Source organism: Aptenodytes patagonicus, chromosome 5 (assembly GCF_965638725.1).
Source record: "Aptenodytes patagonicus chromosome 5, bAptPat1.pri.cur, whole genome shotgun sequence".
NCBI classification, from domain to species: domain Eukaryota; kingdom Metazoa; phylum Chordata; class Aves; order Sphenisciformes; family Spheniscidae; genus Aptenodytes; species Aptenodytes patagonicus.
Window position 1 is genome coordinate 15651644 of NC_134953.1, and position 19561 is coordinate 15671204.

The 19561-nt window shown below is 40.6% G+C and overlaps 1 protein-coding gene across 1 annotated transcript in view; it reads left to right on the forward strand.

The window, feature by feature from the left end:
• Nucleotides 1-16986, forward strand: part of DNTT (DNA nucleotidylexotransferase) — a 99776-nt gene extending 82790 nt beyond the window's left edge. Inside the window, exon 11 of the mRNA XM_076338812.1 lies at nucleotides 16645-16986. Within this exon, the coding sequence (XP_076194927.1) occupies nucleotides 16645-16731 (87 nt within the window). The 3' untranslated portion in view covers nucleotides 16732-16986. The remainder of the gene's footprint in view (nucleotides 1-16644) is intronic.
• The last annotated feature ends 2575 nt before the right edge of the window (nucleotides 16987-19561 follow it).

The following is a 19561-nucleotide window of genomic DNA, read 5'->3' on the forward strand; positions in this document are numbered from 1 at the left end:
TTCACTTTGTGTGCCCAAAACTGAAAACATATTCTTGTAGTCTGGATAGTAATGTATTATACTCTTTATTTATTGTGGAATGTTTTTAATAATTAAAATTGTAATGGGAGATTGGATGCATAACTATGTAGTGTTTTGCAACAAAGTAACCACACATCTGTCATTTTAAACAGAGAATAGTTCCATTTTATGTACAGAGTGGTCTTGTTTACAAACTACATTTTAGCAAATTAAAAAAGTGCTCATTCAGTTAAGTCAACAGATAATATTAATGTTTTTTAATATTTTATTTTTCAAAGTGTCAGCTTTTCAGCACTGGTCTTTTTCTTTCTCCTTCATCAAAGCTACTTGGAGTAAGTACTTTGCAAGTAGAAAGCCTGAAGACATTTTGTCACTCCATGTTATGAAATAGTTAATAGGATAACTGCCTAGAATATCCTAACATTAACCTGATTATTCTCTTACTCAGTGAATCTACTTTTTATTGTTCAGAAATGTAATACGAATAAACCTGTAACTAGAGTTAGAGAATAGTTGTAAGAGAAATATTCAAGTGTGGTATTTCTGATTAAAAGCACAGGACATGTCCAGTGGTAAAATGAAATGAGAATTTATGATTTCGGCTTCTATTACCTTCAAAAATTATTCACGCCCAGAATTATTAGAATAAATTCCACTGCACTATTTTGCATCAATACCATTACACATGATTTTGCCTGAGGGTATTGAGTCAATGGGTAATTCTTATAATACTGCTTTTTCAGTCATGGTTTGTTGTTATGTCATTTCAAAGAGTCTTTTTTTTTCTCTCTGATTTATTTATCATCTTGTTTGTAGCTGGATTAGGAACAGATTAGTTTCTATTTTAAAGCAGGCAGGGTGATGTGAATATTACTACAGAAAATACCAGTTAAACATGAAAATTACATTTGGAGATAATATAATGTCAGAGGCACTTCAGGTTGTTTGCTACTGAAAACTGTTATGATACCATCAAAGGGAAAATGCACAGTGTCTACACAGTGCTGTGGAATATTATTATTGAACTTGATGAAATACTTCACATTTCTAGCACAATTAGTACTTTAGCATTTATGTTCTATAATTATCATGAAATTGTTTGTACTGTTGATAGTCTCATTCATAAACATAGCATAAATATTTAGAAAAATGTCTAATTACAAGCAAAGCAAATATCACCAACACCGAGTCTTAAAACAAAACCTCTCCAAAAGAACAAAACAAGAAAAGATTGGGAAAAACGAGGAAGGAAAAACACCTGAAAGTTGTTAGTTGTATTGTTTAGGAAAGTACTTGAAGATAGATGCTCAGATATTATAGCAATCCACAAAATGTAAAAAGTGTGTGTTGACCATAATGAAGATAAATACTACTCAGAGTAAAATATACTAATGGGTAATTACTACGCAGTTCCTTAGGTCTTGATTCTGTCATGCTTTTTCATCAAGCAGTGTCTTATTCTGAGAATGTTGTCTCACTGACTAGTGATGGAATAAGGTGCTGTCCCTCTCAGGCTGGCTAGCAGTATGAATATCAGGACCATGGAGAAGTTTTATTTTTCCATGTTACTTTCTGACAGCATTCATACTACAGAAGATACTAATTGAATAAAATTATTTGAAACCTCTTATATAATGACAGGATTGTATAGATTTTTATCTGGAAATTGCTTTACTGAGACTTTTTTTTTTTTTTTGTGTCTTCCTCTATTCCCTCCCCTCCCTCTCCATAAAATCATTTAGCTCGCTGCAAAAGTTACTGGTTACAGTGATTCTTGTTAGCACTTTGCCTACCCTAATGAGTCAGCTAATGATTTCAGAGAAGTAGCCACCATTTTATGGATTGATGTTACATTGTATTCCCATACTTTCATTGTGGATCGGAGGTACTCAACCTCGTATCGCTCAGTGTACTGCAGGAATTTATGGATCTTCCGTAAGACTTTCTTTACAGTTGCTTTACACAATTCTGGGTCTGTAACTGGTGTGAAATTGCAAAGCTACTTGCTACACTGAAGCTCTGAGCAGATTTATGTTTTCCACTAAAGATGTACAACATTCATTCTTGTAGCATAAAGAGGGAAGAGAAAATAGCTGGCTTCCTGATCAGTGTTTGCGAAGTATGCCTTCATCTTGGTCATTACAAGTCAGTAAAGAGGGAGTGGAACTGGCTGCAGTGCTGAAGGTAGGCTGCATGGCAGAACATGGCAGACCTGAATGACAGATGGAAATCCTGGTGCAGGGGCTGTACCTGTTTATCGATGGCCATAAATACATGGATTGAGGAGGTGCACATCCAGCTGTTGAAAGAAAATAGAATCATAGTCCCTGTGGGTAAACATTGATATTGCCAAATTCTGCTACTGAAGTGAATAATTTTTAAGTGTTGATGGCAGCACTGGGCTCCTGTTAGTTATTTTAGTAAAAATCTCTGTATACTACCACGTGTACTCCTTTTCGACATGTAGCATATAAAATAAAATCACAGCCCGCTGTCTTGGTTAGGGTGATGCTCAATGACTCAAATTCTACATGGTAAGGGTAAAAAACAGCATGGAGCTATGTACTCAGGGAGGATTTTAAAGAAATATGCTTGAGAGAGGCTAGCTTTCACTCACATCTCTTGTATTATTATAAATCATACTAATCAAGCGATGTTGCTTGTCTTTAGGTTAGTAAATTCAAATATAGACACAAACGCATGGTAATAACCTCAGCAAAATGCTGCTTTTCTTTGAAACCTGTTCCTTTCTACTGCTATGGAGAGTTATCATGCATTTTCTCATAGGTTTCTTCAAACTTTGTGGCTTATACCTTTCAGAGCTATTAGCTGGCCCTGTTAATGCAAAAGCTCTGTCTGCAGGAAATCACTCCAGAAAGTGATTGCTTTTGATGCTGGGGAAGATGAAAATATCTCTTTGCGAGTAAACAAGTTTTGAACAGGAAGTGATTGAAACACTTGAAGTTTGCAACGTCCTTCCTCGCCCTCCCTTGCAGCTGCTATTTTTGCTGAGTCACTTTGCAGGTACCTTCCTCTCAGAAACCCACTCTCTCAGAAATCCATTAAGATAAAACAAAAACAGGTCAATGTTTTTTATTCAATCTGCTGCAGGGCTTTATTAAGACCCAAAGAAGTTTATCTAGACTATTGCTTTTCCCCCACCTTCTTCTTCCATTACTTTCTATTCTAGGCACCCTTTCATTCTTGCTTTTTGGCTGGCATTGGAGTAAATTTGTTGTGTGGTTCTGTAAATTTGGTTGGAGTAAAATGTTCTGAGTCATTTTATTAGAGATTTTAGTCTGAATTAACATCTACCTGAAAAAACAATTCAGAAATGTCTGAACTAAAATTCTACTGAAAATTTGTTTTCACTATTTTCTTCAGTTTCACCTCCCTGGCTTGTTATATGTGTTGCACTCATTCTCCGTATGAAAGTGCTGAACTGCAGAAGCTCATCAGCATGTTCAGTATTGTAAGAAGTGTTAGCACAGGAGGCACCGTTAGGAGGTCATGTCAAGTCAATCATTCAGTAACACTCTCCTCCATCCTGGTTTTTTGTCTTTTGCTAGTCTGTTACTGACATCCTCCCTTTTGTCCTTCTCTCCTCCTTTATTTTTTACTTATTTTTAGAAAACGTTACTAGCATCACCATATTTATGATTCCAGGATAAACCTAATTGAAGTTAATGGGGATCAAGAATATAATCAACTCGAAGTGTTTATTTTGGGACTTGCAATAACTTAATTGTCAATAAATAGAATGTCCAACTAGTTGTGCCATGGAGTGAATTTGGATAATTTTTCATCAATCAGCCCGTATAATCTGATTACCTCTCTCCCGAGTGACCTTTCTGAGAGAAGATGTAAGTGTGTAGCTGAAACAGAACATATGTTCTCCCTGTCTGTCTTGTCTTCTCTCGGGGTTTCCTGACTCAGTTTCCTTGACAGTGGTCCTTATACATGTCACATCCAAGAATTCCTAGACATCTGCACTCAGTGCATTCAGTGGTTGGCCTTGGAACTTGACTTTTTGTTTGAAAAATATGCTTTCCTTGCCAGAGGTTGACTTTTCTGTGACCTCAGTGTTTTCAAGTTTTCTTTTGGTTGTGAGCTAATGGAGATATTCAGGTAGTGAGGCAGAGTAGGCTTCCCAGGTGAAAAGCAGCGGTGAACTTGCATGATTTCATAAGGCTTGTTTGCTAAGGTTCACCAGAAATCCATGCAGCTCACTGTAGTCAAATGAAAAAGCCTGTAACATTGGACTGTCTTTAATTTTGTACTGAGAACTTACTTTTCTCCTCTTACTGAATTTGTGTACTGTCAGTCACAGGAACTAACATTCAACTCTCGAAAATAGGAAGCAACTGAAATTATATTGATATAAACCATTAGGTGTGTGCCTAAGGACTTTTAACTTCCAGTTGACAAAATCCATGCAGCAAAATTGAATTATTGAATCATATGAACTTCTTCATATAAAATTGAGCCAGAAAGATGCATGCTTTTCTAATGTAATAATTTTTTTGCAAAATGTTAACAGCTAAGATAACAACATATTGTTTGCTTTCTGGCCTCATTGTTCCTTCTTTTTTTCTTACCTTTCAGGCAGATCTCATTTCTGTTTTTGAAGAATTTTGTAGTGCAAGCCCCAAATCACTTTTTCTTGCCATTCTGATCATCCAATAAATGAAAATGTGACTAGTTCAAGCTTTCAAATGTCTTTTTTTTCTTTTCTCCTCAGTCTTTCATGGGTTAGAAGAAGCTGCTTGAGGCTATTTTCACATATTACATTTAATAGTCATGTATCAAGAAACAATTTTATGTACTACTGATACCTTTTTAGAAAAATTTCACCAATGGTTGTTTTAGCATTTATAGAAATTCTCCCATAGAAGTGACAGTTGTTTGCACCTATTCCAACTTGTTTGTTTTATTTCTAATTAGTTATTTCTAACATTTTCACGGATGATAAATAATTTAATGCTGTACCCATTTATTGTCAGAATCTTGCTCTGAACTCAATAAAATATGAACACTGAGTACAAAAGATAGCTGCAGTCAATCTCAGAATTGCAGGAAATGCTACAACAAAAAGACTTCAATATATTGTTTTGTGGACATGTGATTGTGCAGACATTTTTGATGCAACGATCAGACTCCCTCTTTAGCTGAATATCTTCGGCATGGTATGCAGGAGTTTAGGTCAATATAATCTGAAAATCATAAAATAATGAAATCTATACCTACATTGTAAGGTATACATTATAAAAGGGTGATTTATTAAAAGTAGCATCTTCCTGAAAGTTTCTGCAGTACTGGTGTGACCTGTGTCCAGTGTTGGTGCATCAACACTTGTTCTAGCAAAAACGGCCCAGTGGCAGAGAACAGATAGGGTAATGCTCAGGTTAGGTAAACATACGTGAACATTCCCACTGCTAATCATGTGGAAAGTATTTGCTACTTGATGGATTGCTTCTGTTTCTGCCTTCACAATTCTTTCTGTAAGCTCATTTTATTCACTTTATTACCAGCTATTTATATTTTTTTACAGAGTATAAATGTTATTTGAGCAAATGGAATCAGAGTAAAAGGGAGTGTGAGCAGTTTGAATAGTTTTGCACCTTTAAGCTAATAAACCATCTTAGTATATTCTGTAAATCGTAGGTCTTTGGTGTTATGGTGCACTGCTTCACTGAATGCAGTGGCCTTTCATATCTAGAGAAGTGCTTTCACATCTTGGAAGCTATTGCAAGCAACGTAAGTACCATCATCTGCATTAGTCCCAAGTATTTTTAATTAAAAATCTTTAATTGACTTGGCATAAGCGATGACATGTGAAGATGTCACTAAAGTGACAAATACATATGTAAGATAAATTTAAGGTGCATTATGGTATCTTTTACTATGGTTGATTAAGCAAGTCCTGTTGTTACCATCATTCATCTACAATTGACTTTACCCACAAAACTTATTTTTAGAATGGACTCTGTCCAAGCACAATGAACAGTTAAGTTCCAAGTTTGCAAATGACAGTCTGTCCTCTTCTTTTCTGTTGTTCATTTATCACTGTCGTGCTTACTGCCACTGTAATAATTCCAGACTTGTAAAGTGATGGGGGTTTAGGCTGCTTGGTATTTATCAATCAGTATACTGGAAATACTACAAAGTTAAATATGATCATATTTCCATCATATTTCCATTTTAATAATTTAAAAAAGGAAAGCAAATATTAAGGTAATTAAACTGATGTGAATACATGTCACATGTGAAACACCATATAAAAATTAGTGAGAGAAGACCAAAATTAAATGAGAAAATCCCTAACTACCCTATGTAAGAGTTTGCCATTTTAAAGTATGCAACATCACCAGAATACAAAGAAAAGGTTAGAATAAATGTATAAGTTAATGACATTCCCAGATACTTGTCTAGAAGCAAAGTTGTATCGGTTTTGTTATTTGTTAACAAGATACTATTGGCAATATTCTGTGTCATCCACTCCACCCCACTCTACCCCCCCCCCCCCCCCAATTTATTTGATGAAACAGTATGTCAGTAGCAGTCCAGACAGACCTTAATGATTATGGCCCTTCAGGGTCTTTTGCAAAAGGAGGGAGGGTGCCTTCTACACAATGTCATAGTTTTCCAAAGGATAATGAAATCCACTGGAGTATGACTGCATTCTTTCTGAGTTACAGCTGTAGAGCAAATAAAAGTCAGCTCTATGAAAAGAGTAGGAAAAATGGGATATGGAAGGAAATTCTTTTGTCTTTGAAAGGGCATGATTTTGCTATGACTTATTCAAGAATAAATGCTCAAATAATGTATAAATTAGAGTTGGGCCACTAATCATCTAGGAAACTTCATAGTTAATTCCAGTTTCTCAGCTAATACTAAGCATGATAAGGATTTAAAGAAATGAATCAAATTGACACTATGTGTCTCATCTTCAGAACAGTGGGTTGCACATGTACATGTTATACATACAAACCTGGAGTACTTTGCTCTCCAGCAGATTCTGCTGGTTCAGCGACCCGGAGCGCGGCGAACAGGGCGGGCAAACAGGACGTGGCGCGTCAGAAGGGCGTGGCGCGGCAGTTTGCGCGGCAGTTCGCGCAGGCAGGGCGTGCAGGGAAGGCGAGCGGGCAAGGCGCAGCCCCACTCCCGGCTCTAGAGGTCAACTCAACTGGTAATCGTCGGCTTCCGAGAAGAGGACCGGCTATGGTTTCCACTCGGCCGAAAGCCGTCGCCAGAAGGAATGTGGCGACCCAGACGGAGCTCACACGCAAGCATACAGCTGTCCAGGTCTCTGGCTGCAGGGAGTGCCTGAGCCTGTCAGCTGTGCCGGAGGGCAGCAGAGACAACACCTGTGTGCGGTGTGACCAGGTGGATGATCTGCTCGGCCTGGTGGCAGAGCTGAAGGAGGAGGTGGAAAGGTTGAGGAGTATCCGGGAGTGTGAGAGGGAGATAGATTGGTGGAGCCACACCCTACCATCCCTGAGGCAGAGGCAGCAGAAGGAGGCTCCACGAGAAGCAGAGGATCCCCTGCCTTCTTGCCACCAGGTAGAAAGAGGGGACCTAAGCGACGGGGGGGGATGGAAACGGGTCCCTGCTCGGCGTGCCAGGCGAACCCCTGCCCGGCCTCCCTCACCTTCCCGGTTGCCTTTACACAACAGATATGGGGCCCTGGAACTTGAGGGCGAGGCAAGCGAGGATGTAGACGAAGGTCCATCCGGGGGGTCGCCTAGGGTGAGGCAGTCAGCCCCACGCATTACGACTGCCGCTGCTAAGAAAAAAAGGAGGGTAATTGTCATAGGCGATTCCCTTCTGAGGGGAACAGAGGGCCCGATATGCCGACCGGACCCGTCCCACAGGGAAGTCTGCTGCCTCCCTGGGGCCCGGGTCAGAGACATCACTAGGAAGCTCCCTGGTTTGGTACGGCCTTCTGATTACTACCCGCTGCTGGTTATACAGGCTGGCAGTGATGAGGTTGTGGAGAGAAGTCCTGCAGCGATCAAAAGGGACTTCAGGGCACTGGGGCGACTGGTTCAAGGATTGGGAGCACAGGTAGTGTTTTCCTCTATCCCTGCAGTGGCAGGGAAGGATACCGAAAGGAGCAGGAAAACACACCTGATCAACGCGTGGCTCAGGGGCTGGTGCCGTCGGAGGAATTTTGGCTTTTTTGATCATGGGGAGGTTTACATGGCACCGGGCCTGCTGGTGACAGACGGAGTCCAGCTGTCTCACAAGGGAAAAAGGATCATGGCTCATGAATTGGCAGGGCTCATTGAGAGGGCTTTAAACTAGGTTCGAAGGGGGAAGGGGATAAAACCAGGCTCGCTAGAGATGAGCCGAGGGGTGGCGTGCCGATGCCGGGGGCGAAATCGATAGCCCAGCTCAAGTGCATATACACCAATGCACGCAGCATGGGCGGCAAGCAGGAGGAGCTGGAAGCCATTGTGCAGCGGGAGAGATATGACTTAGTCGCCCTCACAGAAACATGGTGGGGTGACTCTCACGACTGGAGTGCTGCAATGGATGGCTACAGACTCTTCAGAAGGGACAGGCGAGGAAGGAGAGGCGGTGGGGTGGCCCTGTATGTTAGGGAGTGTTTTGATTGTATAGAGCTCAACGATTGTGATGATGGTACGGTTGAGTGTCTATGGGTAAGGATGAGGGGGAAGGCCAACAAGGCAGATATCCTGCTGGGAGTCTGTTATAGACCACCCAACCAGGATGAAGGGGCGGATGAAGCGTTCTATAAGCGGCTGGCAGAAGTCTCTCAATCGCTAGCCCTTGTTCTCATGGGGGACTTCAACTTCCCGGATGTCTGCTGGAAATACAACACGGCAGAGAGGAAGCAGTCTAGGAGGTTCCTGGAGTGTGTGGAAGACAACTTCCTGACACAGCTGGTGAGTGAGCCTACCAGGGGAGGTGCCTCGCTCGACCTGCTGTTTACTAACAGAGAAGGACTGGTGGGAGATGTGGTGGTCGGAGGCCGTCTTGGGCTTAGCGACCATGAAATGATAGAATTCTCGCTTCTTGGTGAAGTAAGGAGGGGGGGCAGCAAAACTGCAACCATGGACTTCCGGAGGGCGGACTTTGGCCTGTTCAGGACGCTGGTTGAGAGAGTCCCGTGGGAGACGGTCCTGAAGGGCAAAGGGGTCCAGGAAGGCTGGACGACCTTCAAGAAGGAAGTCTTAAAGGCGCAGGAGCAGGCTGTCCCTGTACGCCGTAAGAAGAATGGGCGGGGAAGACGACCGGCCTGGCTGAACAGGGAGCTCTTGCTGGGACTCAGGAAAAAAAGGAGAGTTTACCGCTTGTGGAAGAAGGGGCAGGCGACTCAAGAAGAGTACAGGGATCTCGTTAGGTCGTGCAGAGAGGAAATGAGAAAGGCAAAAGCCCAGCTAGAACGCAATCTGGCCGCTGTCGTTAAAGACAACAAAAAAAGTTTTTACAAATATATTAATGACAAGAAGAGAGCCAAGGAGAATCTCCATCCTTTATTGGATGCAAGGGGGAACATTGTCACTGAGGATGAGGAAAAGGCTGAGGTACTCAATGCCTTCTTTGCCTCAGTCTTTAACAGGCAGACCAGTTATCCTCAGGGTACTCGGCCCCCCGAGCTGGAAGACGGGGACGGCGAGCAGGATGAACCCCCCGTAATCCAGGAGGAAGCAGTCAATGACCTGCTATGCCACCTGGACACTCACAAGTCTATGGGGCCGGATGGGATCCACCCGAGAGTGCTGAGGGAGCTGGCGGAGGTGCTCGCCAAGCCGCTCTCCATCATTTATCAGCAGTCCTGGTTAACGGGGGAGGTCCCGGACGACTGGAGGCTTGCCAATGTGACACCCATCTACAAGAAGGGCCGGAAGGGGGATCCGGGGAACTACAGGCCTGTCAGCCTGACCTCGGTGCCGGGGAAGATTATGGAGCGGCTCATCTTGAGGGCGCTCACAAGGCATGAGCGGGACAACCAGGGGATCCGGCCTAGCCAGCACGGGTTCATGAGAGGCAGGTCCTGCTTGACCAACCTGATCTCCTTCTATGACCAGGTGACCCGCCTAGTGGATGAGGGAAAGGCTATGGATGTGGTCTACCTGGACTTCAGCAAGGCCTTTGACACTGTCTCCCACAGCATTCTCCTCGAGAAGCTGGCGGCTCACGGCTTAGACAGGTGGACTCTGCGCTGGGTCAAAAACTGGCTGGACGGCCGGGCCCAGAGAGTTGTGGTGAATGGAGTTCAATCCAGTTGGCGGCCGGTCACGAGCGGTGTTCCCCAGGGCTCAGTACTGGGGCCGGTCTTGTTTAATATCTTTATTGATGATCTGGATGAGGGGATTGAGTGCACCCTCAGTAAGTTTGCAGACGACACCAAGTTGGGTGGGAGTGTTGATCTGCTCGAGGGTAGGAAGGCTCTGCAGAGGGACCTGGACAGGCTGGATGGATGGGCCCAGGCCAACTGTATGAGGTTCAACAAGGCCAAGTGCCGGGTCCTGCACTTCGGCCACAACAACCCCATGCAGCGCTACAGGCTTGGGGAAGAGTGGCTGGAAAGCTGCCTGGCGGAAAAGGACCTGGGGGTGTTGGTCGACAGCTGGCTGAACATGAGCCGGCAGTGTGCCCAGGCGGCCAAGAAGGCCAATGGCATCCTGGCCTGTATCAGAAATAGTGTGGCCAGTAGGAGTAGGGAAGTGATTGTGCCCCTGTACTCGGCCCTGGTGAGGCCGCACCTCGAATACTGTGTTCAGTTTTGGGCCCCTCACTACAAGAAGGACGTTGAGGTGCTGGAGCGTGTCCAGAGAAGGGCAACGAGGCTGGTGAGGGGTCTGGAGCACAAGTCTGATGAGGAGCGGCTGAGGGAACTGGGTCTGTTCAGCCTGGAGAGAAGGAGGCTGAGGGGAGACCTCATCGCTCTCTACAACTACCTGAAAGGAGGTTGTAGCGAGGTGGGTGTTGGTCTTTTCTCCGAAGTAACAAGTGATAGGACGAGAGGAAATGGCCTCAAGTTGCGGCAGGGGAGGTTTAGATTGGATGTAAGGAAAAATTTCTTTACTGAAAGAGTGGTGAAACATTGGAACAGGCTGCCCAGGGAAGTGGTGGAGTCCCCATCCCTGGAGGTATTTAAAAGACGTGTAGATGAGGCGCTTAGGGACATGGTTTAGTGGGCCTGGTGGTGTTGGGTTGATGGTTGGACTCGATGATCTTAGAGGTCTTTTCCAACCTCAATGATTCTATGATTCTATGATTAAATCCCATTTCATCAATGATACTGTCTACATGGTCCTACTGGCTTTTATTTTGAGGTACGTGTATTCAAGCTAACTTCCTAAGTTCATCTTGAGATAGGGAAAATAGTAATGAAATGCCACGGTGACAGGCTGAGAGTTATTTATAGTATTACTCAATTATAATAGATTACTCAATCTGGTATTTTGCAACACACTGTTATTACCAAGCTATTTGGTAATAAAAAATAGGATATCAGTCTACTTGGAATCTGATTAAACGTGTGCTTTTCAAGAAGGCTGAGTTAATACTGATGGAGAGCATGAGTAGACTTGGTTTCAGGAACTTTGTGTACACAAAGCTGGCAGAGCAGTTGTGGGCAGAGCAACAGCTTCTATGTCTCCTGAGTGAGCATCCTCAGCAAAGTATAGTTTTGTTCAATGCAGTGTCAGGAGGTTGCTATCACTGCAGTATTTTTCCCTCCTGACCAAACAGTGGAAAGGAAGATGGATGGCCACAGTAGAGGCAAGTGTGTGCTGAGTGTCTAAGCAGTATAGTTTCATTTCAACAGCCTAAAGGATTTGTCTAGGCTCACTGAAAGTACAGGTTGCTTAAGACATGAACAGTGCATATCCAGTGGCCTAAATTTTCATATAATAGTAAGATCCTTTGTGTTATGAAAATCAAGAATTTGTGCGCAGTAATTTCTAGCAATCTCTGATTTTTTGGGATCTTTTCTTCTACGTCTTTACCAGACAAATTGCTAACCATATTTTAAGGTTTCCTATCTTGATGCGTAGGGTCAACCTACTTACGTTGAACTACTCAAGAAGTAGGTTAAACAGACACATGGAGGTACTCCAAAAATGGAAGAGAAAAAGGGGTCTGAGGTACTTTCCAATGCATTCAACTTTTTCTGATTATTTAAATGACGTATATACAAAATCAGTAAAATCAGTATTTGCCCCCCACAAGAAATATGTGCTGTTGGCCAATGCTGATTTATATAACTAAAACTAGAATTCTACTTTACTGAGTAATGCTTTTGTTTTGTTGGCTTCGTCGTACTAAAATGTGAGATGAAACCAAGTGACAATAGTAGTATAACATCTGTTTGAACTTTGGCAGTGCTAGTTAGGATATCATCAAGCAGTGCTAGCTCTGTGCCTTCACTCTCTGCTTCTCTTTCATCAAAAGTGTTACTGATCATTAATGCCAAAATGAAAAATAAGAGGTAGCAGTTCACATAAGAAAACATTTGGATGGCAGCTGTTCTACATTAGGTGTAGTTAATGGTCATGTTTACAACCCCAAATGTAATATTTACATCCATTGAAATAACAGAATTGATTAAATGGGATAAGAGCAGAGTGATACCAGCTGCTCCAGAGCATTGTTTTTTCTAAGTTTGATTGATGTTGATTGGGCATGTCTTGGATTTGCTGAATATCAGTGAGAAGCCGAAAAAAATTCACAACTGGGCAAGCAGTTCATTAATTCTCTTGAGCAAAAAGAAAAGAAAAAAGGAAGAAAGAACAGTAGTGAATGCAATAATCAAATTTGCATCACTGTATAAGCTCTGCATAGATTGACAAAGAAGCAAAATCATAGGTTATGATTAACATTAATAACACTTACATTGCTAAAGCAGTTGGCAGATATCAGCTAGAGATTCATTTAGAAACATGGCTTGTAGCTACTGAGAATGCTATTCAGCATCAGATATTTTGTATTAGAAATTTTCCCTGTCAAGCAAATGAAATGAGTTTTGCTTGCAGAAAAACATAAAGCGACAGAACAAAAGAAATGAGATGCAATTTGAGGTCCCAGAGATATGAAGAGCTTCTATTATAAAGAGCATCTATAACATCTGTCTACAAGTGTAAGATCTTTTTTCTTCTTTTACTTTTTTTGCAGTAGTGTACATGTATGGATTGCCCGCTCTTGTTCTTAGTAATAGTAAAAGGGGGGGGGGGGGGGGGAACGACCCCCCCCCAAATCCCTAAAATCCTGTCCTCCCAGGACATACTCTAGGAATAAAACATTCCCAGTATTGTTATCCAACGGGCAGTTATGAATGTCTTCCTTCCTTTTCTTTTAGTGTGTTCAATATCTTCTTTTCTACCATTTTTTCTAGTCGTGTCTATATGAAAAAGGATAATTTTTCCCCTGGTCAGTGTTTTTTGTAGGTTCCTTTTATTCCAGAATCTGACATTTGAACTTCCTAGGAAAAAGGAACATTATTTGTCTATGCTTTATAAGCAATCCTTGATATGACAGACACAACTTTGAACTGTCAGTTCATTATGGATATGTGATTGTTTTCAGCTTTTCATATTCCAGCAATACTCTGTAGTTTTCTGGGGCACTGTGCCAGAGTCTAAATATTCATATACTGAGAACTTAATGGTGGAGGATAAAATCCCTTAGAAAACTGGAGACTGTTTTTACACTACAGGTGTCAAAGCAAAAAGGCATACCATGTTTGTCTTGATTTGATTTAAAAAAAAAAAAATCCCTGAAGCAATGGGCCAAATTATTCCATCAAATTTCTGTTATGATGTGTTTGAATATGAAAATTATCTGATATAAATGGAATTCATTACAGAAAAGTGAAAACAACTTCATATAACTTGTTAAGTACTTTCACTGTGCGCTCCAGTAACAAATCTCTGATCCATATGGAATGTATCACTGCCTGAAATCAATGCCTTTATAGTAGAGCTTAATACAATGTCTACTGACCTCAGTGCAAAAGACTATTTCAGTGGGTTTGGTTTGTGTAAAGTGCAATTGATACATGACAGTTCTGCAAATGCAAATCTGGGGAATATAAATGCCAAAGAGTTAATGTGATAAGCAAGTAGCTTCTGAGCATTGCAATGCCCTATTTGTGAAGACTGCACTGTACATTACAAAAACAGATACAATTTTAAAAGTTACTTTCTGATTTTGTAACATATTTTTATTAATAACACGGAACACTTTACTTCATGTTGCCATAGTTACAATTTACTCTAATTATTTGCCTATTAAGATTGTTTTTGTCTAATCAAAGATGAACTGTCTCCAACTAAAATAGTGAAGTGTTCCATATTACTTCACTGTATAGCAATAATTCGCTAAGAAGATAAATGACTTAGTAATTTGGATGGATTCAAGAGGATATCAGCCAGAACTGCTCTTAAATACCAACTTTGCTGGTTGAGAACTCTGGAAGAGCAGAATCGGAACCTCATATTCTGTCCTTTCTGTCCTCCCAAGCTCAGGGGAACACTGACGGCCTCTGGCTCTATTCACTCAGGAGCATCTAACCTCTACCCTTCAATTTAGTCTTTATAACCTTTCTAGCACGGTTAAAGTGGCTTTCATTCTACTTTTTGGCATTGAAAAATAGCTATTAGGAAAGCCGCCAGCTTGACTACTATGGCTGTTGGAGCTGAACAGTGTCAATGGGCTTTTTCTGCAGAGCTGGACTTAGAACTTCAAATTTCAAATACCCCTACAATGACATGGAAACAGGTTTCTGATTTGGTTGAATCCCTGACAAAGTTTGACTCCAGCTGACAATGTTACATTTCACTTTAGGGGTTCAATCCTTCATTTTGCCTTGACAAAACTGTGGCTCCTGACAGGACTGAGTTATGGATCAGGCACTGGAAAGAATGGGACTGATGGAGAATAACAATAAGCCAGTGGATACCAACTGATGAGATGAATTTTACTGATGATGCACAAACATATTTCAGGGGCAGCATGAGGATGCCCTGGGCTCAGCGGTTTTGCTTCTTCTTTCTGGCTCACTGTTCTTTCTGCTTTCCTTCTGTTGGTGCAGCAGCTTAGACAGCGTTATGTAGCCTTCACATGCTCTGGTGCCATAGAGCTTGGCCAAGCTGCATCCCCAAGTCTTTCCTACCAATGTTGATCTTCTTCTCTGCTGACTGATAAGTAACAGGGGGGTTGAACGGAGAAAGAGTGAAGTGTCAGTAACCAGAAGTAGGATCTACCTGTTCCAGTAATCTGCCTGCCTGCTGATTCCTGAATCCCTTGAGTTACGTGATCTCAATAGGAGTAAGAGACAGGGAAGCACCATCCAGATCAGGGAGTGAAGGATAGCAAGAAGGAGAGAACACAAAGGAAAAAGAAGGAAAAGTTGTGAATCTCTGGTGCCAGAAGTTGTTCCACCATACCGTGGGCCTGCTCTGATCTAGTTATGGACTCCTCTTCGTGACCCATTCCCATGGGTATGCTGGACAGCGTAGCCCTTCTGGAGGCAGCGCTTGGCAGCTGAGAAAGCGGAAGTGCTGGCACAAATGTTCCTGAACTTTATGGTAGTCAGAGATTTTCCCAACTAAGTGGAATTTATCAGTGGGTAGTTCTCTAGACAGATTCTCCTCTTTCACAGTAGAAAGTAAATCTAGAAGATTATGAAACCTTATCCCTGAAGTTTTCATGACGCTGGAGTTTGAGATTGTTCAGAGTTGAACACGGATTGAGACTTAACTTCAAATGATTCAGGAATTGTTGAAATATTAAGTATTCTTTTTCAATAGAAATGAGTTCTTTCTTGCTTCCAAACTCCTCTAAACGGTAAGGTTTCACTGTTAATATTCATCTACCTTAGCAGCTTTTTAATTAATATTGTACTTCAGTGATGAAAGGAATGCATAAGGCTATGTATTCTACTATATCAGTCATCCTAGGGGTGGTAGGGCTTGTGGGGGGTTCCTGTACAAGAATACTATCCTGTTTTATCAGAAGCACAGATATGAAAAAACAAACCGCATTTTTACTGTAGAACATTCATTGGGGGGCAGGGGGGGAAAGACAGAGAGAGAGCGCAATTGCAGTTGTTGATCCCTCATTTTCAGCTTGCTTTTCCAGATGGAATATTTTGTCTTTTCAGATAAGCCTTCTGTAAGTGTTAGAAATTTGGAAAGCATTGATGCTTTTAATGTTTGGTTATACATAATTAGTGTAACCATTGAATCAGCTTGAATGCATTTATAGAGAACATTACTATATTAATTGAAAAATCACTGATGATTTTATTAAGAAAGTCAAGCTATTGACCCTCATGGAGGGGAAATGTAGGTTTTATTTGAGTTCTAGTCCTAATACTTCTGCGCAGAGTCTTGAAAAAGTAAATCAAAACAAAGAGTTGTAAACTAGTCATTAGAACTGAAAGCATCAAGCAGCATTAGAATTATTTTTTAACTAGCTTTCACATTTCAAGGTCAGTACACTGATGAAGACTGATGAAGTGTATTCTGTAGAGGATACAGTGGGTAAAACTGTCAAAAATTAACTCCTTTTAAACAGCAAAAAACATCAATTGAAATGTCCCTCTAACATCCTTATTGACTTCCTTTTTTTTTAATTCTTTCACAGAGGATCTTTCTCAAAGCTGGAAGTGAGGAAGAAATCTTTGCACATCTTGGCTTGGATTATGTCGAACCATGGGAAAGGAATGCTTAAAACGATTTGCCAGTGTACATTCATCAGTTGACAGCAATGGTCCTTCTGCCTATCTTGCAGTCTGATTTAGAGATATATATTATATGCGTCTCCATGACAACTAAAAAATTTTAAAAATATGCTAGTTAGAAGCCATTATAGATGCTGATGTTCCTAGAAAATAAGCCTTTAAGTTCTTCCAAATCCTTTCCATTCTTTTCTGTTTTAGTCTTTGAAGTTTCTACATGGAAGTGACCAGATAGAGCCTGTTTTTGGGGGAAAACTTGAAATGGGTGAGATTTTTGCTTGTGATAGGATTTTAACATTCCTGTGAATAATACTTGCTTGTTAAAATACTTTCAGCTATGACAATACTTAAATAATACAAAATATTTTAGCCGAGTCCAACAATTACTGAAATGCATGCTTATCTTTAACTTAATTCCTTAAGTATTTTGCTGAATCCATATATAAAATTGCTGCTGTATATAAGGCTTAACGACCTAGGCACTAATTAGCTTAGCAGTCTCAGCAAGTTGAGGCTTCAGCTGCAATATTTTTCCAGGTGGGGCACCACTCTACAAAAACCATAAACAAGTTGAAAATTCAGTGAGAGTTAAAAACATTTCACAGGAAAGGATTTTGGAAAGTAAAAGTAGCAATCTTCAATTGTGAGAAAAAAATACTATAAACTTGGAGTACTGATTTGGACTAAAGAAGATTCAAGTGGTGATGTGATGGTCCTCAATCAGGAATTTGAATAATAACCTGCATGAAAACAACTGCTTTAACTGTCAGGCTTGTGGCTGCTCCGGGGTGAGAGCTTTTAATTGACTATGCTCAATTTAAATAGCTGGAAATTTATTTATTAGTAGATATATATGCATTGGAATGGAAGTTTACCTGAGCTGTTTGGCTATTGGCTGCTCTAGAATGGTATTCCCTCTTTTTGGTCAGAAATTAATCTTAGATGTGAGAGACTTTCTGATAAAAGTAATCCTATGAGATATTTTGGTTTCAGAAAATTTCCAGGTAGCTCTTCTGACTGTAATGATAATGAAGAACTTGTAATATATTTATCCTTTAATGAACAAGGGCATTTAGTGCTTTAGTACATGAAGTTACTTACTGACCATTCATTTGTCATTTGCAGAATAAAGGTGATTAAGAAGACCAAGACTGATCAAATACTTTTCTTTCTTAAAAGCCTGAAATTTTTTTCCCTATTAAGGCTGATTTCACATCTTGGCATGACAGGGGGAGAATGGAAGTGACAGGGCCGTGCACAGCAATTATTACTGACAGTAATGGCTTCCCATATTCAAACAATGGCAATATTCCACGGCAACATAGACTTGAAGTTTCTACACATGCATAAAATATGCCAAGGTTTAGAAATGTAGTGCTTAACTACAGGATGAATGACTTCAAGTGCAAGTACCAAAACTGTTGCTGGTAAGAGAAAATTAAATAGGAACTTCTGAGAAGCTGCTTCCCCAAAGGATGATTTTGTTAGTACAGTAGACAGGATAGCACAAGTATTAACAAAAATTCCAATGTACAGTTTTATATGCAACCACCTCTTTCTGGTTATTAAAACAGGTAGTAGCTGTATTTTTGTGAAATGTATTCATTCGTTATTGTGGTTAGACTCAGTACTGTAAAAACACTTTGAAAATATCAGTTCACATTAAATTATATTTATTTGTTGCCCAGATCTTTTAGGATACAGTTTATGCATCCTGCTTTCTATCTCCTCTACTGTAGTCATGAAAAATACTCTCATTCAGTTTTATGCATTTATTTGCTAGGGTAAAATGTTACAGGATCAGGTCCAAAAGTGACTGTAGGAAAATGAAGCCTATTTCTGAACAAAGGGTCAGGTTTTGCTACAAGGACCTCATTCAATAAACACACCCATCTGGCTCACAGGTAGTGGGGAGATTTCCTAAGCTTTAGCAAACAACCTGAAACAAATGTTAAACAGGAATGGCTTTATCAGACTTACTGCAAGAAATGCATGCTATGCTATGAATCCTTTCCATAATTTGTGATAATCCGAATTTTATAGTACAAGCAATTTAAATTCTTTAATTTAAACCTAATTTGATGCCATTAGTAGAAATGTAAGCAAGACTGGTTTTTTACAGATATGGTTACATGACAGTTTTGATACTAAGCAAAAGTATGCTGATTTTGTTTACTCGTTCCATTCAACTGAGGAATGGACTTTTAAGTGTACTGCATTGCAAACTATTCTAAAACCTCAGTCAGAGATGTAGAAAAATGTGATAACAGCATAGAGTTTTATTCTTGCCTGTGCCAATAAAGCTGTCCTTTTTAAGTGCAGTTTTGCTAACTGAGCTGAAAATATAACACCACTTTCTAAACTGCTCTAACTAGAAAGCACTAGCGTTGCTTCCTGCTTTATTGTGCTGATGTATGAAGCACCTTCTCTGTTTTGCATCAGGATGCTGACACTTAAGCAGCAATGACATTTTTCAGTCCTAGTGGAAGAGAACAAAAGCTACAGTACTTTATCTAAATATACTTACTACTTGGCCAACATTTATCAGAAATTATACATTCCAGTTGTGCTGTTTCTGCATACTTCAAGCCACAGAGCAAATATGGAACATTCTGATTTCCACATAAAGAAATATTTGAAATTCGTAACTCCCATCTTGCCTGCCTATGCATCACTTATAATTATACCGCCTGTGGGGGAGAAGATACCAAACACAAGTTCTGTCAGCTCCTTCAAGATTGGAAGAAAACAGCATATCACTTTATTCTTTTCTCTCCCTCAATTTTTTCTGAACTTTTTTTAGAATATATTTTACAGAGACTG